Source organism: Diprion similis, chromosome 6, assembly GCF_021155765.1.
Source record: "Diprion similis isolate iyDipSimi1 chromosome 6, iyDipSimi1.1, whole genome shotgun sequence".
Classification (NCBI taxonomy): domain Eukaryota; kingdom Metazoa; phylum Arthropoda; class Insecta; order Hymenoptera; family Diprionidae; genus Diprion; species Diprion similis.
Window position 1 is genome coordinate 14,686,801 of NC_060110.1, and position 20,637 is coordinate 14,707,437.

The 20,637-nt window shown below is 38.5% G+C and overlaps 1 protein-coding gene across 14 annotated transcripts in view; it reads left to right on the forward strand.

Moving 5' to 3' along the window:
• LOC124407656 (peripheral plasma membrane protein CASK) overlaps positions 1–20,637 on the forward strand; it is a 137,655-nt gene that overhangs the window by 6,053 nt on the left and 110,965 nt on the right. For 8 of the 14 annotated variants that reach the window (XM_046883999.1, XM_046884002.1, XM_046884001.1 and 5 more), the window contains exons 2-7: positions 5,118–5,230; positions 8,266–8,371; positions 9,227–9,304; positions 10,259–10,434; positions 14,554–14,625; positions 17,860–17,949. In XM_046883999.1, the coding sequence (XP_046739955.1) occupies positions 5,118–5,230; positions 8,266–8,371; positions 9,227–9,304; positions 10,259–10,434; positions 14,554–14,625; positions 17,860–17,949 (635 nt within the window). The remainder of the gene's footprint in view (positions 1–5,117; positions 5,231–8,265; positions 8,372–9,226; positions 9,305–10,258; positions 10,435–14,553; positions 14,626–17,859; positions 17,950–20,637) is intronic. The other 6 variants (XM_046884009.1, XM_046884014.1, XM_046884013.1 and 3 more) reach the window with 3 other exon arrangements.

Below are 20,637 nucleotides of genomic sequence, written 5' to 3' on the forward strand. Positions count from 1 at the left end.
GATGGCTCTTTACAAATAAACCTATTCGTATACCAACTGGATTACCCACTTTCCAACTGGATTAATTCGAGTATTGGATATGTCATTTACGTTTATAAAATAAATAGCCGAAATGAATATCAAAATTGTGAGGATTAATTTGACAATAGACCTCAGAGAAGCCATTGATAACTTCTTGAGTATAATTTAGGCTTTGGGGAAAATACCCTCAGGATTGGTGGTGGAATAAGAGTTGTGGAAAGAATCCTCATCAAGGGCAGAAACTTTTTTTTTAATCTTCCACGTGATAAGAAGAATTTTAAGGAACGTGATACTTTCGAAAGAATAATTTATCCAATTAATTAAATAAGCCCTTGTAGAAAATTACTTAATAATCCGAATCGATTTCACTGGAATGAATTTTCTCTTTCCGCCGTATGCACGTACAAGCATGCCAAAGTCCGACAAACCTTACGCCAGGAAAATTATGCAGCCTTGCCTCAAGCAGTTTTCGCAAATGACAGAGAACAGAAAGTAGGAACAACATTTTTAAATTAGAAAGGGGCTACATGCTGGGTGTCGTTCCTTTTACTATCTTGTTGCCGAAGGCAGTGCATTACGGAAGTGTATTCTCGACGTGTTTCGCGTATTTGTTAGTACTCAACGTCCCTCAGAAACTATACCGTATCTAATACGACATTAATACTTGACGTTGTTGCGAATCGTGTACGAATATTTTTGGAGTTTTCGTTGTTCCGGCTACGTACAACAATTATACAAGTAATTTTAACGGAAACTGGATAGAAATGTTTATATTAGTATAATTGATTTTTCTTTCTCTTTAACAATACTAAATTGACATTATATTATTATTGTGTTATCTTTGGGTAACCGATAGACGTGTGCGTCTATTTCATAATCTACTCTTGCATCACTCTTGAATGAAAATATGTCAGTAATATTTTCATATGCCATTATATTATAAAATATTATATTATCATTCGTGGTCCAAGGAAAGAGTCCATATTTTCGTTTCATTTAGAATTTTCGAGCATCAGCGAATGCCAGGTTCTTTAGACGCGAATGAACAAAAAGTTGAAAACGAATCGCTACTCGAATCTCTCTCTCTGCGTCACTGTGAATTTATTGTTAATCAAGAGCTTCGCAAGTGGTCGGACTGATTTATTTATCTAACAATGAAATAAAAGTCCGCGGTTCAAAGGCGCTCACTCGAAACGAGTGTCTCTCTTTCATCGGTTCAAATGGCAGACTCTACGAGTTGTAAGAAACGTATTTCATTGCGCGGACGCTTAACCCTTATTGATATTTATCTTTCATCTCGAGCTCTTTGAGTGCAGCTATTTTACATTCTCCAGTTTCAACGTCCCGCCCGGGACACCCGATGAGAAGTCGGTGGAAGTGGATGTTATTTTCTTTCCCGGCTGCCCCGAGTACTTTATATATAATTCAATATGACTGCGGTACTTGCTTGTATGACGATATATCATATGTGAAAATTGTGTCAAGGTCAGTCGTCTACATGCAGATACATCATCGGTCATATTTAGAACAGGTGAATCCTAAACTAACAAAATGAAACATGCATTTACCACGTGCGTTACCCCTACTTCGTTACTTCTTTGCTAGTAAATAATATTTTAAAGTCGATTTTGGAAAAATTCGGGATATTTTTTTGAGAAAATTTTTTCACCAATTTAGTCCTCGGTTTAGTCCTTATTGTCCGTAACTCTTGACGGCTAGTTTCTTCGGTGGCCAGTTTCAGCGTCAAACAATTCTTACAAAGAGTGGATCAATAAGAAGCAGATGTTAACTAATCAGGCTGGCTGAAATTCTTCGAGTCCATTTCTCTTTTACGCCGTAACTCAAGTACACGTTGACACAAAGCAAAGATTTGCCCAAGCCAAGTATCGGTCGATGCTAGACATCTATTCGCGTAGCTATTGAATTCCAAGGGCTTAACTTTCCTTATAGAATATAGCTAGACCGACAAAATCGATAGTGCAGAAATATAAGTCATGTACTACCGATGATAGTTTAGACGAAGAAGATGAAATGTCGATACCTATTTCGAATGAGATTAATTCAGCTGGTGTTCAGTAGAATCGAAAAAGCCTTGTTTAGCTATTCGATGAGTATTTCCACTACTACGTATAGATACAAGGTTACTAAGAATTTAATCAGGTTATAAAAAATCCCAGAAAGTATTCATCTTATCTTGTATATCAGAGGAAGTTTTCGGTGCGGCTTTGATCCTAAGATAGCCGGGAACTTGGCGTGGTGAAATGGTACCAAGTGTGGATCTCAGGAGCCAAATAATTGGACCATAACTCCGAGTCGAAATTTTATTCAGGCATCATTCTCCTGCGTTGTACTTGTTCGTGGAGGAATGTCTGCACCAATGCGTGTATATAATTCGCACCTACCTACATAGGATATTAATACAACATGCAGAATCTATTGAAATACACCGATAGCAGCCACCGAAAGCCAGACAACGAGGGTCTGCCAAATGCTCTGTACCGGCGGGTGGCCACCGGTGATATTTCATCCGAATGCGCAAAGCTGCAAAGCCGCAAATCGGGCCGCGTTATTTATTTGTCGGGATGCGATGTCAATCCCATTTGCAAATTTCAATTACATGCAACTCCACGGTAACCATGATCAGTTCGCCTTCTATTAGAGTATGCAACGCAATTGCTGCCTGTCAGGGAAAGATCTGTAATATAGTCTGATACATACTAAGATTCTTCGGAGTGCTGTTGAGATGGAATTCCGCTATCGCTGAGTTGCGCATTAAATTTTTTATTTGGATTCCATATTCCATGCTTATCGTGTGATGGTCAAAAAGGGAGCGTTCAGAAATCAGTCATTACATTTGAAAACTTGAAAAGCAGACGTCTTTTGAACGTAACAGTGTATACTCGCTACAATTCTTGAGCATTTCATACAGTATAAAAATTTGGTAAAAACACAGCGGAACATCAGGTATTCCAAGATGTATCGTCCTTGGAAAATTAGCTTCCGAGGATGTAATTTTGATGTCCACTGTAACGGTTTCGCGAAGTACAAGCTTTGATGTGTAAAGTGATACTTCACGACATTTCCTCCACCTTTAATTACACGTAGCGTGATGTTTCTTAACTTGTGAAATGTGTCGTTTCAGTACTCGTATAATTTTATACTCTCTAAATCCGAACGAGTGAAAACAGAAAAATTTTCTGTAATAAATCTACGATTTCATTAAATCCAGGAATACGTATAATCGGATACCGATAGTATTAATTTTACTTATGAGTTCAGAATTATAGGACAAAATTGTACCCGGCAACAATGTTAGTTGTGATATTTGGCATCAATCGCCTGCAATTTTTAAACGTTTCGAATACATCATCGATGCCTCATCTTCAAATGGTTAATATTTGTTTTTAAATGAAAACACTGAATCGAACGGCTGAACAAACGAAGATGTCAAATTGACAGTAGCAATGAGTTGGTATATAGCTATACACGATTGTAAGTCGCACAATCTTCCATCCAAGCGAAGCAAGTTACGGAATCTACGATTCGCTCCACGTACCCCGAACTTGATGAGAGCACCAAAGGGGATAAACTGCTGCTATAGGTATAAACAGATGGGCTCACGTACAATAACGGGGCTGAGAACAACTATAACTACTGTGACTCGAAGGCTCAACTTATCAGAGCTAGTAGCGGTGTTTTGTGGGCTCGTCTTGAAAGAAAAAGCCCGCAAAATGATCGCGGCGGAACGTGGCTTTCAGAAGCTCCAGGCTTTTCCGAGGAGGTCACCTGGTTGATTGACCTGCTGGGGTGGAATACGAGGGGCGCACGCCGCGGTTGGGTGAAGAGAGAAACGACGGGATCAGCCTCGAAATATTGTGAGCGAAATGAAAGTTCGTAACTTACTGGAAATAGCGAGGCCATCGGTGAGACGGTTAGTTCGGTGCGAATCGCCATAAGTCGCCAGATCGGGTTCTTGGGTTTTCACAATTATACCCTCACAAAGTTATTGTCAAGGGAGCAGATAAACCTAATACGCGGTGTCCAGTGTTCCTGTAAATGTCCTTCAATTTTTCTTATCCTTCAAAAGTCCTGGAGATTATCCTTAAATTTTTCTTGTGTCCTGGAAATATTCTATTTTTTATTTCCTTGAATTTGTTATAGATTTTTTACTCGACAGCTGTATTTTATAATTTTTAAATCGTCTTGTCTTGTAGTTTCTGACCGAGATTACTTTATCACTTTACGGCTAAGCAATGTGCGGAAGTCTTATTTTTTTTCTTCATCGTATCTGTATTCCTGCGGGCTGACCGCGGATTTTCCTTGAATTTTATAAGTGCACGATGTAATCATTCTGACGGCTTCAGCGTCTGACATTGAATTAGATAATAGACCGCAAAGTTCGGTCGTATCGGTTATATCAGCTAACTAAAACGGATTGCACTTTTTAAAATCGACCGTTGAAACTAAGTAAAATAGAAATGAGATTTTTCATTTGAAATAGGAAAATAAATTTCCTCTCTAATCAGAATGCAGTAAATCTGACTTTTCTAAATCCAGTGAATCTCTTGATTCCACATATTTTTTAGATACGCAACGTGACCAAAAATATAGCGTAACGGATTTGAGACGCAATGGGTCAGAATGAAAAATTGAATAAATTCAGGCATCCTTCACGTCTGAATATGAAATTCAAAAGGATCAGTTTGTCTGTCACGTCAAGCATAGGCTGAACAATAATATTATACCTATATACGTTTACCGTACGGTTCGTTGGGCGATAAATCTCGGATAATCCCAGCACACTGCTTTATTGAGTTATACATGACTCGAATGTCGATTATAAGAGGTATTTCAAAATCGATAAAAAATTTATCATAAATATTATAAGGCAATGCGTTTATCGTGGATGTTTATGATTCTGACTGATAATTCTCACAGGGGAAAATCCCAGGCGAGGGAGTCTGCGCGTTTTTTTTTTTTTTTTTTTTTTAACGGATAATCCTCGAACCTCTTTCTCGCAACACCATCAAATTCAAACATACACACACACGCACGGCGCAAAAATCCCTAATTCTAAAGTTCCTTTTCATTTTCAGAGGGCCTTTCAGCGTCGTTCGAAAATGCAATCACCGTCAAACTCGTCAAACATTCGCTGTAAAAATCGTCGACGTTGCGAAATTCACTTCCAGTCCTGGACTCAGCACAGCCGGTAAGTACACCAAGCGAATCATACCTAATACATCGCTGAATTCACCCAACCAATCATCAACTAAGTCACAGGTAATAACAGTAATGATTATCCCACCGAGTTGTATTCGTACAAAAATTGTAACGATTTACGTCCAAGTGTTCTCCTCACGTTCGCCATTTTTACTTTGTGTTCGTGAATCCCCGCGGAACACGATCTGTTATTTTTTCGTCAAGAATATACGTCGAGGAGGGAGGTTGCGGTAGTTTTATGTTACAACTCCGTCCTTATTTTTTACCTGCACGCAGGGCTTGTCGAGTTATTTCCCCGCCCTCTGCGCCGATGTGTGTATCTTGCGGGTTACACGTCTTATAGCTGTACGTTGTCCTAGCGTGAATACCCACTCGAAATATCGGCAACATACCCTCTCATGTTTTCAGACTGTGAACCTCCAAGTAGGAAAGATTTTTCCAAGAGTCGTGAATTAACCGTTAGTGATATACATATAAGTCTCTAAAGGAGTGTCAAAGTTTAGGATTGGCAAGTTTTCTTAGAGAAGGACACTTTCAGGAAGAATACGTATATTCATATATAGATATATGTATATAATATTTATATGCATATACATACGTAGATGGAAAGTTACGAGCCGCGTGGGGATCCAGGCGCGGTTTCGCGCTTCTACATACCTTGGAAACGGTGAGAGCACAATTTTATATCGTGATATCCACTCTTTCAATATTGAATATTCATAATTTGATACAAGGTAAGACTTTTGCGCGGTTTCGAAGCTTAGGTATACGGTTTAAAATTCTAAGGAATATTCACTCATAGGAAGTAAAATCCAATTTGTACCATTAAAAAATTCATTCCGCCCGTAATACAGTTTTCGTATTTTCTTTCTTTCTATTTCGTTGACATAAATCGAACAAATTGAAGTAAGTCAATAAAAAAATGAAACAATTATTTTTTCATCTGAGTCTTGCAAGAAGAGGCTGCACTACATTCCACTATTTCGTCTTTATCTAATATATGCAGACTCAGTGGATGAGTAAATAGCTCTAGAAGCTGACGATTAGATAACCTAACCGAAACAATTGAATTCGAAGAGTGCGTGAAAGTTATTCAACCCTATTTACAAAACTAAGAAGACAAAACTTTGTCAAATCCAAGTAATATTGGATGTCTCCGTTGAGAAGATCCGAGGAAAATTTTCATCACAAAATCACCCTGAAAGACAAAAAACTAGGAAAACTCACGTATTTATATTCTTCTCGCGAAATTTTTTTTTTCCCGCGAAGGGGAAATGGCGTGATGAGTTTTTCCCTGACAGTAATAATGTGTGCTCAATTTTTGCAATTCTTTGCATTGATCAAGTCATGAGTAAGTGGCGGGCCAGGTAGGCAGGGGCTTGCTTGCCTAAATACTAAAGATAAGAAGTCTGGCTAAATAAAACGAGATATCGTAGCTGGAGTAGAATTCAGGCAACTGCGTCCTTGCGGCGTTGCTTATTCGAGCCTTCAACCCTCAATCTCGTGTCGTCCCAACTAACCCTTTATACATCATTAGGAGTGGATATGCCGCCCACCTTAGTCCTGGTTTTCCAAGTATAATGAACTCCGCTGCAACGTGCGTCTTCCGAAGTGATTCCTTGTCCGAAAATACTCTCGGGAATCCATGAGAGGAGTTACGGTTATCGACTTGGCAGTCATCATTGGCCAGGATATCCATCTTGCCGTTTAGAATCTGCGTGGCTGTTATCTGCCCTCCGATGATTAATAGAAATATTGACGTGATTCCGTTACATTTAAGGGTTAAACCATTTTGCCAGAAATTTTTCATTCCTTTTCTACGATTATACAGCAATAATTTCACTGGCTTCTTGAACATGGGAGTGAATTTTTACTGAGCATTGGGCTGCTCTCCATCCCCCCAGAGTATCATGTCATCAATAGAAAATGAGGATGTTACACAGCTGTTAGGGAGAATTGGAAAGACATTACGATAACTTGCCGAATGAAATACGAAAGAAAATAACGCCCCAGTTGATGTAATATTAAACACGACTTGAAGGAAACTCGTCTCACGCATCCTGCGTTTGGTCCAAAAATCACACAATTGCAACGTCCACCAGAGTCACGGACTGCTACTTTTATCTCTTAACCGTAACCTCATACTTTTCATCTTGTCCCTCTATCTTTCACGTCTCCTCGAACTTGCACATAGCTGAAGAGTGCCTACTCAGCTATGTGCGACTCCCTACTTTTTCCAGACTTCCTCCGAACATTTCTCGTTTTGAGATCCCTGCTTCTACCGCTCGAAAACCTGATCTTTATGAAGACACATCTCCACACCCTACATTCAATTACATTCAATTGCATTCGTGAGATGTATTTTTACTTCGAGAAAATATCCAGCGTATATTCCCCTTCTACAAAAGTGTAGAAGCGTATAAATTTTGTGATTTAAAAAGAACTCGCGATTCAAACGATACAACTTTATGTCTGGAATGAAATATTCTGCCAATCGATCGATTGCCTGTTTTAATTCCAGCGCTTTGGAACGTTTTTTCTCTGAAAATTCATATCAACGCATTCCAAAAACTTCATTTGAAATATCGTTGGTTCTCATTGTCTCCCTGTGTAGACACGCGGCGTTGTTGTTATTTTAGTTTACTGCCTAGTTCATTCTCAGCAACCCCCGGGCGTGATAACAATACACGGTAATTACCATCCGCTAATTACCGCGCTTCTTTTCACAAGCTTCAACTTTTGCATGCCGGGGATTTACTCTCACGACAAGATACAGTCGCAGGAAGGGTAATGTGGGTCAAGCTCCAGCCTACTCGTTAGCGTTCGAAAAGTTTCTTCGTACCAGGCTCCTGCTGCAATATGACACAGCCACCACAGGACATCTCAAAAATCGTCGCTCTATCCTGATTCTATATATGATCTATCCGAATACCCTTTTAAAAATAGACAGGTGATCACTGTCACATTGCCTTTATCCAACTGCAGTGTATGCTCAAAGTGTATTATGTCGGACGAATGTTACAGACTTGAAACGCGAGGCAACGATATGTCACATGCTGAAACATCCCCACATCGTGGAACTCTTGGAGACCTACAGTTCCGAAGGAATGCTTTACATGGTGTTCGAATAGTGAGTATGTCCTGCGAATCCACCCTCATTTATACAATTTACATTTATTGTACGGTTGGCCTTACGTGATAACGAGCTTGCTTGAAATCAGGTCAAGGGATGCAATTCAAGTGACATTTTCTTTAGAGGCTGACTTCACTGGAAATGATTTCACATGTTTTATTGATCAGTTCTTTTCATTGTAGATTCTGTTACCCTTAAATTTTATCATTAGATCAGATAAACGAAAAATTTTGTGAACGTAGCTGTCAAGAAGGCTCGCTTGAAACAGAAAAGTAACGAATTGACTGATTCCGTTCTTAAGCCTGAAGTGTTGTAAAGAAAACGAGTTCGTAACCTCGAGGGATTTCTACATCTGCAAAAATAAACCTCAGCAGACCTTAACTTTTCAACAGTCATTCGGAGAACAGAATTGCATCAAACTTTCTTTTTATGCCAAAGATACGCCCTCTTTTTATGAATTCCTAGCACAAGATACTTCATAGAACTTTGTTCGCATTGTCAGAATGATCGTGTGAAAGCCACGGGTATAGCGATAGTTCGTTTTTACAGATGCAGAAATCTCGAAGGTAACAATTATTATTGACGTGATTTCAGTAAATTCATGAAACAAACCAACTAGATTACAGACGTACGTCACATTAATCTGACAACATGCAATCAGTGAGTAAATTTGACGTAGCTAAGAACAGATCGAACGTATGAATTACCATGCAGTGATATGAGAAATAGTTGACCCCGTTTGAGTATCGATAAGAATTGAATCGGTTCATTCCATGAACCATGAACACAATACGAGGATTCTATTCTTGTTGCGATTGGTGAATAATCATTTATACCCGTTCTAATCCACAGCATGGACGGATCGGACCTTTGCTTCGAAGTTGTGCGTCGTGCTACAGCTGGTTTCGTCTACAGCGAAGCGGTTGCCAGGTCAGGGATTAATTTTCTATTGTACATCTATAATGTATATATGTACGTAACAAATGCCTGAGCATTCATACTTTTCCCGCCATTGCAATCATGTAACGTAGAATGGTTCGAACAATGGTCTATAATCAATAACAGAGCGGTCACCTTACCTTGGTAGTAGAACTTGAGGTAAAACAGCTCGATCCCAATGATCAACAAGAAGAAGCACATTCCTGCAGGATCCGAAATCTCCATCAATCTCTTACAGCACGCAAGCACGACTGATGATAGCTACTGACGCTTTACACCGTGTAAAAAGACCCAAAATTAGCTCAGAATTGTTGTTTCAATGAACGAATTAAGTGGTAATTTACGTTGTGTAGTTTTTTTTTACTTTATTCGTTCAAGAGTAACGTACGTACAGACACATCGTGTAAATTCTCGCTTTCGTACCACCGCTAATCAATAAAAACGAATGACTCTTTTTCATTAGTTTTTCCACACGCCTTAATTGACCAAATTCATTGTCGCCCTTCGCTGTTTCAATCTCATCGCCAATTTTCTCCTTCCCCTTGATTAAATCACCGACATTGCCGACGTCGCGGGAACAGTCGACGCAAATTCGAGCACGTTTCTGCGAACTGTTCGTTTCACCGTACCTGTTGAGATCTTCTGCTGCGAAAATTTGTCACTGATCCATAATGCGCGAAATCTACTTGCACGCGATTTTCTATCCTTATCACATTTAGTGGGCATTTTCTCCGACTTATAAGGACTCGGGTTGAATTTCTTTTTCCGTCCCTCGCGACCCAGGAAAAAGGTCAGAGGTTATTCAGCAGCTCCAAAGAGCACACATGGATACTCGTAACTTACCAGCAGAACTTTCGTCTGGCACGGCATTCGGGCTGAACCACTTTTCCTCCAAAACTGCATAATCTGTCGAAAATGTCTATTAACTATGAAAATTTCTTCTAGTCACTACATGCGGCAGATTCTGGAAGCCCTTCGATACTGTCATGAGAACGACATAATTCATCGGGACCTGAAGCCGCAGTGCGCGCTTTTAGCAGGTCGGGAAAATTCCGCCCCCGTCAAGCTACGCGGATTTGGCGTCGCGGTCCAGCTGCCAGCGTCGCAAACAAACGGCGTCGGTACGTTTATACATTATTCTCCTGCATATTACGATATTTCCTACACGTACAAACATACATATGTATATGTATATATACATATACATCTACATAGAGATATAATTATTCTGACTTTGTACTAAATTCCTGCGTGCCGAGAAATTAACACGCTGTGTTTATTCTCACCTCTTCTTCTCCGCTAGACTTGGCTAGTTAATTTTCACCTGCATTCTTCTGTCTGGCAACATGATGAATACATGTAGGTGTGTATACATGTACATATATATATATATATGTATGCAGAACATTTTTATGTACAGTAATCACGTATTGTAAGTAAATAAGTAGATACCTGATTTCCGTACTCAACACCATGGAGTCATAAGATTCCTGGTGCCTTGAAGTACGATTGACCCGTCGAACGATTGACAGTAGGGGAGTAGGCACCAGCACCTTATCTCATGAGGTGTGATTATCAATTCATATGACACGTATAAATTCGTCCAATGTCGTTTCTCCGAATTTCTCTTCTCGTATATCATTATATTATATCTGTATATGTACGTATATGTATGTGTATATATATATATATATATATATATATATATATATATATATATATACATTAGGGTGGTGCAAAAACACTGACTATTTTTTTTTTTTTGTAGTCTCGTGTGACAAAATGTTAGTTTTTGATGTTTTAAGAGCCCACTCCGAAAGACAGTTCAAAAAAATATTTAAAAAATTTTTTAAAACGTCAGAAAACGTCAAAAATCGATTTTTTATTTATTTTTCTCGTTACGGTATAATTTTATAAACAAAAAAAAAAATAAGTTTCCGAAAGTTTCAGTTCAAAATTTGAATTTTGAAATGTCTCTCATAATTTTTTTCAATGTTTTGGTGCATTTCTTTAGATCCTTTCGAGCGACCTTTTAATATTCATATTAAAATTTCATAAATTTTTTTTCTTTAATTTAGTAAGAAAGAATCGATAACAATCCACCACGACATGAATTAAAAATCAAACAAAATACTGAAAATACAATTTTTTTAATTTAATTTTTTGATGATTTTTGACATTTTTTTAAATTTGGAGTAACCTCTTAAAATTTTTTTTTTTTCTGAGCTGTCCTTTGGAGTGGGTTCTTAAAACTTCAAAAACTAACATTTTGTCACACGAGACTCAAAAAAAAAAAAAAAAAAAAAAAAAAAATTGTCGGTTTTTTTGCGTCACCCTAATATACATATGTACATTATATAGTAATTTATGTCAGAGAGGCAGAATTCTGGATAACTGTTTTGATTCATTTATCCCGCAACGTTTGTTTGTTACGAACATCCCCTGAGACTTATCGTCATGTCGTGTGTCTTTTATCGAGTCTACTGCGCGGTACAGAGATATACTTGTAAGGGAGAAACAGTCTGTCGCCTGTTTTCCTAACCCAAAGACGCTCACCCCCGAGTGATTTCAATCAAAGTCAACCGTACCGCCGCCTTTTTCATTCTTCCTCTATAGTCTGTCGTACCTGCTTTTGCCACTGACCATAGCTGCGTTGGACGACCTGTTGCCGGACGGCTGTCAGTGTATCACATGAAAAGAGCACGTATTAGGCGCTGCTTGCTTCCGTTGCCTCTTAAAGCCTGTTCATACCGCTGTTGATCCTCCTTCTTCGCCTAGACGCAGCGAGACGTAGGGTGAGAATTACGTGCGTCGCGAAGCGTGGGATGAAACTGATACCTACACACGTTTTGTCAGGATGTCGTACACGGGAGATGATTTCTTCATTTTCCGGTGCAAAGTTTCGCTCCTCGGTGATACAATGTGGCACGTTGTGCGCCGCTCCGTTAATGCGAAAACGAATTAACCAGTGCACGGTCGTACCTTCGTCAAAATTCTCGAGTCACGTTTCCCTTGTTCCATTCACGACGATACATGCGTACAACGAGCTATGCGTACTACGCGTCTGAATTTTACTCCCTTTTTGCTGCTATCACGCTTACGCGACGTTTCAAAGCTCTGAGCTTAATTTTCACCGCTAAAGGTGGAATCTTTAAACGACCGTCGTTGCTGTTTCGTATTTTTGGCGCTAAGGACAGCTGGTTAGAAATGAAATTGGTTCGAATAATAATATTTCGCCATTCGGGTAACGGGACGATGAATTTTTCATCAGGCAAACGGAAATGCGTATACGGTAGCGTACCTCTTCCTTTTCGTATATTTCTTTATACTTGATATCGCGCGTTACATCAAGCTGAGAAACTTCACCTAATTCAAACCGTATAGCAACCCTGCAACTTGGCCAATTAATAAATGGGACGAAATATGCGATCTAAGTAACGCAGAGAGCCCGAGGCTATTAACAATATTTCGCAAAGTTTCCAAATATATTATATTCGTGTATACATCTACCTATTCGCCGATATGAATTTGCAAACGCTTTGAATACTGCCTCTCTGATTTAGTGGTGCCATTGTTATATCGGCCTATTCTATAACAGTAACGTACCTACTACTACCACGTAAATGGCTCTGTGAGTTGGGTCGTCTACGAGAAATTGTATAAATGTTTTACTTTCGTTGTTGGATGCTCTTCCTGCGATCTTGTATTATATTATACACTAATTTTGCTTCGATAATTATTATACTGGCAGTCGCATTCGAGATTTTTAAATGTTTGATGTGGTCAAAATGATGTGGAGAATGCAGCAGCTGCAGAAACATTTTATTATAATTATAGATTCTCTAATTATTCACCCTTAACTATATACGATTCCATCATATACTATAATAATCGCTGCAGTTACGCATAATATAATGTATCGATTTTTTTTTCTACTCCGTATAATTGCTAATATTTTATACATGTATTGAGTGAAATATTTTTTCTTAATATTCTCACTGTTACTATTATGATCATTTATATTATTATTATTATTGTTATCGTATAATACGCAACTTTAGTTTCAATTCCTTACTACGTACCTTATAATAAAGCCTTTTGCTGATTTTTGGCCTGGAATTTTAAAGGTCATTAGTAGTAGTAACAGTATCTTGACCGAACATCGGATCAATTTATCACTTACCACGTATCGCGTCGGTTGTACAATCGCATTTTGCACATGGATAAATAGCCCATCGAGGTCTTGAACGATCACTTTAAAATCTACACAGAGTGCTGCTTTATTATGACACACTTATTTAGCGAGTTTCGGAAAATTTAAACTTACAAAACCCTCTTCCTTGACGTTTCTTCTTTGCCACTGAAAAGCTAAAGGGGTGAAATTAAGATTGTAAAGTGACATCAGGGCTACGAGCGTGAAACAAACTTCACCTCGCACTTGTCGAGCGAAGTTGTTGAACGTTTTTGACAAGTTCGCCAAACTTTACTCACCGCTGCGATTGAACTTCTTCTTTATACGATACACGAAAGAGTGAGAGATCGTTTTAAAATTTATCAGAAAAGTTCCACGGAGTCAATTTATCTTACAATCATTCTCAATTGTCCAATAACCCTGCACTTTTATACCGTCTTAAATCGTGCGAGGTGAATTTTTTTTTTTTCTCTTTTATCAATGTCTTTTTAACAGTGACGTAACAAATCCCCTCATATACCTCACACCCCGATTCGTAAAATGCGGCTCACGTTCCTCCGAGAGACGAAAACGTAAGCGTGGAAACTATATAAATCGGCGGGTGTTCAGAGAATTTTCAATATCATATTGCATAAATTTTGGGATTAAACTCACAAATATTGTCGATGAAGTAGAAAATCTTTACCGTTAGTTGTGAGACAAATAAGAAACGTCTTTACCTCACATATGCTATCCTATAATTACACGCAGTGTTCAGATTTGAATCAACGTTTCCCTTTGCAAAGGACAATTCTCACTGCATTCAACTCCGACTTTCATGAGTATAATTATTCGCTAGTGCATTGTCGTATAAAAATGGAAGTAGGTAAATGAAAAATTCTATTACACTCAATAATTTATCGTTGAGAAAGTAAAAAAGGCTGACCCACCTACCTGCTACTTAAAGAAAAAGTACCTAATCCTATATGTAATGTAGATAGACATTTACCGTGATACGAAGTTGTATAAGGTAGGTTTGATAACCTGTATTTGGTTTGAATGAATGCAGAGTGTTTCACGAGCGAGTATCGGCGAAGTCTGAGCCCAAAGGGGCAGCTCTACTTGAAGGCCGACACCGAGGGTAAGCCTGACCTAACCTTTTCTCATCGCTTCCCCAGGACCTTATGCCGTTTCGTTACACCCTCGAACCATATACACACGACGCCTTCTTTATTCTTCCCGACTTTCGTCGCGCATTATGTATCATCGTTGTATACCTACGTGTACACAGACACAAAGACACCTTCCCACATGCCTTTATGCCATGATGTAACAGAAGTCGCTATCGCTTGCCTGCTTGCCTCCGATTCCCCCACCCCCTCACTTCCCTTACTCACTCATAGAATACATCGTATATCTATTCCCGTCGTCCTTTCACTTGCAATTACCGCCGTCATTCGTTATTTATCAATTATTATTATACGCATTTTCACTCTCGTTATTTATACACGTCTTACACCGTTCGTCTTTCTATTTACTTAACTTGCGCTGCTGACAGCTTTTCAATATCGATCACGACGCTCTCCGGCACCTCGTTTACCTGCGCATCGTACTCACGCCAAGGGGTTGGCCATTCATTACTCGGGTGTACGCTAATTCGTGCGTTGAAAGCTTTTGAACTCGTCTAAAGTCAGTTTATCCTTCGCCGGCCAATATGGACGATATCATATCATCGACCCTAACTTTTAACAAGTAGGCATCTGAAACTAATTGCCTGAATTTTCAGAGACATTTTTGAAAAGTCCTAAATGGGGGGATGAGAGTCCAGGACGAAATCGTCGGTGTTGGCCGGCAACTTTAGCAAAAACCACATCGCCGGTGGAGGGTTTAAAATGTGAATTCACTCGGGGTCGAACTAAATCCTTCGTCAAGTCCTCTGGGTGTACGCTGGATCATAGAAGCAACGATCAACCCCTCGGCTTTTGTCGCACAATAGATGAACATTACACTAGCTGGAAGTGCTTCGCAATAACATCGCTTATTGCAGTTATACTAGGGTAGCTTCACGATAGTTAAATCATCGATAACTCCTTTGTAAAGAGCTTTTTTCATCTTTTATACCCACGCATTGTCTCCGCTGTTCGTACTGCACGAAATTATTAGCGGCAAGTGTTTTCACATTTTGTAAGTGCGTAACGTAATTTAAAACTCACAAATTCAATTAAATCTACTCGACGTCTGTATTTGCCAGGAAAATCTGAAAACCTCTATAAAGGTACGAGAGTTGAATAAGCTCTCATCTTCCAGGCACATGTGAGAATTGGCATGAGTATCCATTGAAAGGTGGTACTGATTCCAAAATTAAGCGATAAATTTTATGTATTTTACAAATTCTAATTTCACAATTTCCACAACTTAATTCACGTAATTTGAATGATTCAAAATCCTCTCTAATGGTTCTGAAATACCGTCTTTCGCTAATTAATTTTCACCAAGTTTCAAATTAATATCAAATATTTAGACTTTCCTGCATTAAATGTTCTCGCATATAATATATGATTAATACTTGAAGTATCAAGCAATATACGCTCCGTTTTACGTGTTATAGATATTTGTAGAGTAATATCTTGCTTTTCAAACACCGAGTCAAGAAGATAAAAATTATCCCGACGATTTAGAGTAGCGCTTATCAGGCCCATTTTTCCTTGACCGGATATTTCTTATTTGCATTACACGTAATTTGTAAAATGGTTCTTTTAATACGTTTCCCAAAACTTCTGTAATATACGTTACACATATATGACAATTATGTAATTATACAATTATCTGCACGTGACAATCGTGTATAAAAAAAAAATATGATAAAAGTTATGATGCATTGAAAGTTTTGCAGTTTTCATCAAAAACAAAAAAAAAAACATCCAAAAAACCTTTCAAATGTATATTTTTACATACCTATATACGCATACGTATCAACGTAGGGAATTATTTACAGTCCCTGCTTAGAAATTATTCTACGATATAAGGTGTTCGTCAACTCCTTGGCGCACAGTTAACGTGTATAAGATTACTTATGTTAACGTCAGAGAGAAATTGCATGCAACGTGGCCCTTTCAGAATTAATTTCATTGCTAGTCTAGACAAAAATTAATTTTCATAATTGAGTTTAGACGTTAATATGTTGCTCGTAGCTTATATTTCATGGTGGTACTGTACTGCCTTCGGAATGTAGCAGCTTTGTGCCGTACTTGGTGAAATATTTGAAACTTCAAGAAAAAGAATATTTCCTTAAAAAATAAAAGTAAATAAAAAATATTTGCAGCTGTATCGTAATAAATCGGTAGGCGTTTAACTCTGCGGTATGCCAAACGGCTGTGGCTTACGTTGAATCTATTAATTCCCTCGTAATCAACGTCATATCGGAAAATTTCTCTCGTGAGAATATAATCAAGTCCGTGTGATAACCGTAATCATAATGAAATTTATTCTTGCTTACGCCTGCACGATGCCTACGTGTGTATAATGTAATGCAAACCACGCGTGTTAGAAACGAAGTAACAAACACGATCATCTCACATGATAAAATTCGCAGATGACGCATATCAATTCCACATATTTGATTCAACATGTTCTGCTAAATTGCGATACGGGATGACGATAACGATGCAATGAAATTAATTATGAAAAAATAAATGCTTTCCGTTCAGGGCCGCAGTCTAATTAAGTTAAGCGTGAATTAATTCTCTCCTGCAGTACGTTACTCCTAACGGTTAACACTGCGCAGAATACGAATTGAAAACGTGACCGATCGAGTATCCTTATCACTTGGTATTCTGAGCCTGTAAAAGCCTGCGCTACACTCGGCAAATTTACTATATCGTATAAAATACAGCAGGTATACTTTCCTAGGTAAAAGGAGGCGTTTCCTGGGCGCGAAATAAACGTAGAATAATAAGAGAAATGTGTAAAAATAAAATCGAGACGGAAAACGTGGGGGTGAAACGTCCCTCGACCCACGCATAACGAATTGTGGGTGCTTTAATCTTGTATAATCCCAATGCATACGTTATACCTACTTGTTATGCTTCACTATGGCGGGCTTACGAATAGCTGCTGAAATCGCAAATGTATTCCTCAGCACGTTTCGAAGCAGTTCGCATACGTGTTCTATTATATTATGCGATTAATTCCACGTGTGAATTTTGCGCATGAGCGAAGGCTTATTCGCCTTGATTACTCATTTATATTTATTTGTTTATTTGTTTATTTATTATTGTTTATACACAGTCAAGCTTCGCCTCTCTTTAAAATGGTTTAGCAAAAATTTCAACGACCCTGCAAATTAGACATCTCTTTATTATTATTATTTCGGTAGGACCGACTGCACCTCCAAGCAGCAATTTCCCTTTCGAGGACCTGACAGATGCGGAGGACTCGCTTGTCAGCGACACGGAGGAAAAAATCGGTATTTCCTAGTTTCACTCACTACTATTACCTTGACAGTATGCGTTTATCGAGGACGTATTAATACGTTTAATTCTCTGTATTCGCAGACGCATGGGTACGTGAAAATGTTTTTGCGCCGTGACGTCTCTGCACGCCAGTTTTAAGTTTTTCAAAATTCTTTCAACCGTGTAAAGTCGATAAATTAATGTCGTCTACTCATTTTACCAAACTGCGACAATCCGGCGCAAGAATAATATAGTATAAATAACAATATACCACTCGCCTTAGCGTTGAATAAAACTTGTCGCTGAAGGATTTCTAGTGCCTTGGCACATTCTTGCCTCCTTTACAAAATCGAGTCAGTATGACATGTAAAAAGTAGTTCTGTGATAATGTGCGAATACGTATCGTTATACCTGTACGTATGAATAATGTTTGAAAAATTTGCTTCGATCGTAGGAATTAGGATAATTATGTTTCGTGTCTTTCGTTAGTATTTCTTTTTCTTACGAATTATTCTCTTCCGTTTTTCGCCTGTGCCATAGTACGTATGTATAGCTACTGTACTATACGATATACTCATAGTTATCATAGCCGTGTTTAGGTGGCTCCGTCCACGTGTCTGCGTGTGTTGTGTTCCTTCTGCCTAGGCATAATATAACGTAGTTGCAGCGTAATACATTAGTTTGTGTACACTTATACGTACGACGTATGTAACGTAAATATACACCCCGTTTGTCTGTCCGTCCGTCCATCGTTTTTGTCACGTGCAGACAATTAAACTTACATTATACATGTTCGTTAATTTTCTCATCAATTATACATCGCAGATACACATGTTTATATGCAAATAGTTATTCGTATTTTGCGGATACGCTTTTACCATTCATTCACTCCACAGTAGCGTTCATATAGTAGCGTATAAATCGCCAAATATGTATTCGGATAGTGTTCTTCTATTTTTTTTTGTTATCACTATGATTATTGTTTTAATATTGAGATTAGAGATATTGTAGATCATGACAAAGTCCATTTAAATTCAACGAGAGTAGATATGTTCCCATTTGGCTGAATCTAGAGTTTTTCTATTCCTACGAACGATATGCAATGCATGAGTAATGAGTTATTAATATGCGTGAAAAAACAAACCAACGAAGAAAACACATCGTCAGGTACAGTATGAGTAGTCATGTGTGAATGCAGTGTTTTCAAAATTGCGGAAGCATTAACATTTTCCGATTAGATACGGAGGCATTATATCGAGTATATGGACGAATGAAAATAGAAATTATGCGAGAATATTCAGGCATGTTATGCCGAACGTATACATATATAGCATATATAAATAGCAAAGTAGAGAGGCGGAGAAATTGCGGGGCGAGTTCGGAAATGCAGGCTAATCGGAAGACGAGGCGAAAGCGGATGAACGGAGAAGGACGGTGGAGAAAGAAGGAAGGAGTAATCGATTTCGAAGACAAATAGAGCCGCGGTTTCGCAGTTAGTCTAGAGTTTGCAGATTGAAACAATGCCCTGCACCCTGCGTCGCGTCGCCGAACCACAACGAACCAACGAACGTTATTCACATTCAAGCGCGATTCAAATAACGTTTATACGACGCAGGTCGGTGGATGACAGCCTCCTATCGTATTTAGAAACGAATCGAGAGTCAATATCAACGGACCCAATTTCCAAGCCCGTTGTGGAATTTTAGCGTGGAAGACGTGGAAAATCGTGGAAGTAGCGAGCAGCGTTTTATCCTTACTTTCATTTACCTCATAACCTCCACTTACATAGCCCGGGGTAAAATTTTATGCTTGACATTTTCCAGGCGCCGTGCCATTTCAGTCTTTTTTCAATTTTATAAGTAGGTATATATATGTATATAGACGAAAAAGGCATACCTACTCTTAAATCAAGTGAATGCAAGCTATTTATCACGAAAACAAAGAGTACAGAGAGAAAGAAAAAATGAAAAAAGGAAGTATTAAAACATGATTAATTGCGACGTTATTCGATCTTACTCTTCATCACGAACACGTTTTGTTACGAGTTAAAAATTGCTCCCGCATTCGTTGATTCACTTTTCTTATTATACACAAGCAACGCGATTGTTGATGCTCCCATATTTAATTACTGAGCTCTGCGATACTTACGAATAATTCATAACTCTTGCGCAACGCTTATATTGATTGTGTATTTTTTTTTTATCTTCGAATATCAGTGCCACGTATACGTATATATACGTTATACACGGTATAAATGAAAACGTTGAAATCGTTCGTGACATCGCGACTACCGTATAAACGATTTATTTTGCCTGCTGCCGTTTTTTTGTTACATTAATTGCTTTTGAAACTCGTCTCATCTTAATGTACAGCTTCATCGATACTCCCCGCTTCAAAGCTAGCATCTATACTTATACATGTTTGTCATTGTCGTTATTCCATCTCTGCATCGTTCTGAGTGTTCGGTGTTGCGTCGCAAATAGAAATAGAACTTGCATATTATGCGTACATTTATATAAATATGTATCCATATTATATATATATATATATATATATTGCTTTTATTTGACATGTTTGGGCAATCAGCGCCGCAGAGATTTGCAATGGGATCTCTCATCTGTGCTGGTTGCCGCAGTAAACTCAACGTAAACGCATATGAAGCGGAAACCCACAGTGTGTGCAAACCAATTGACTGAATTGGC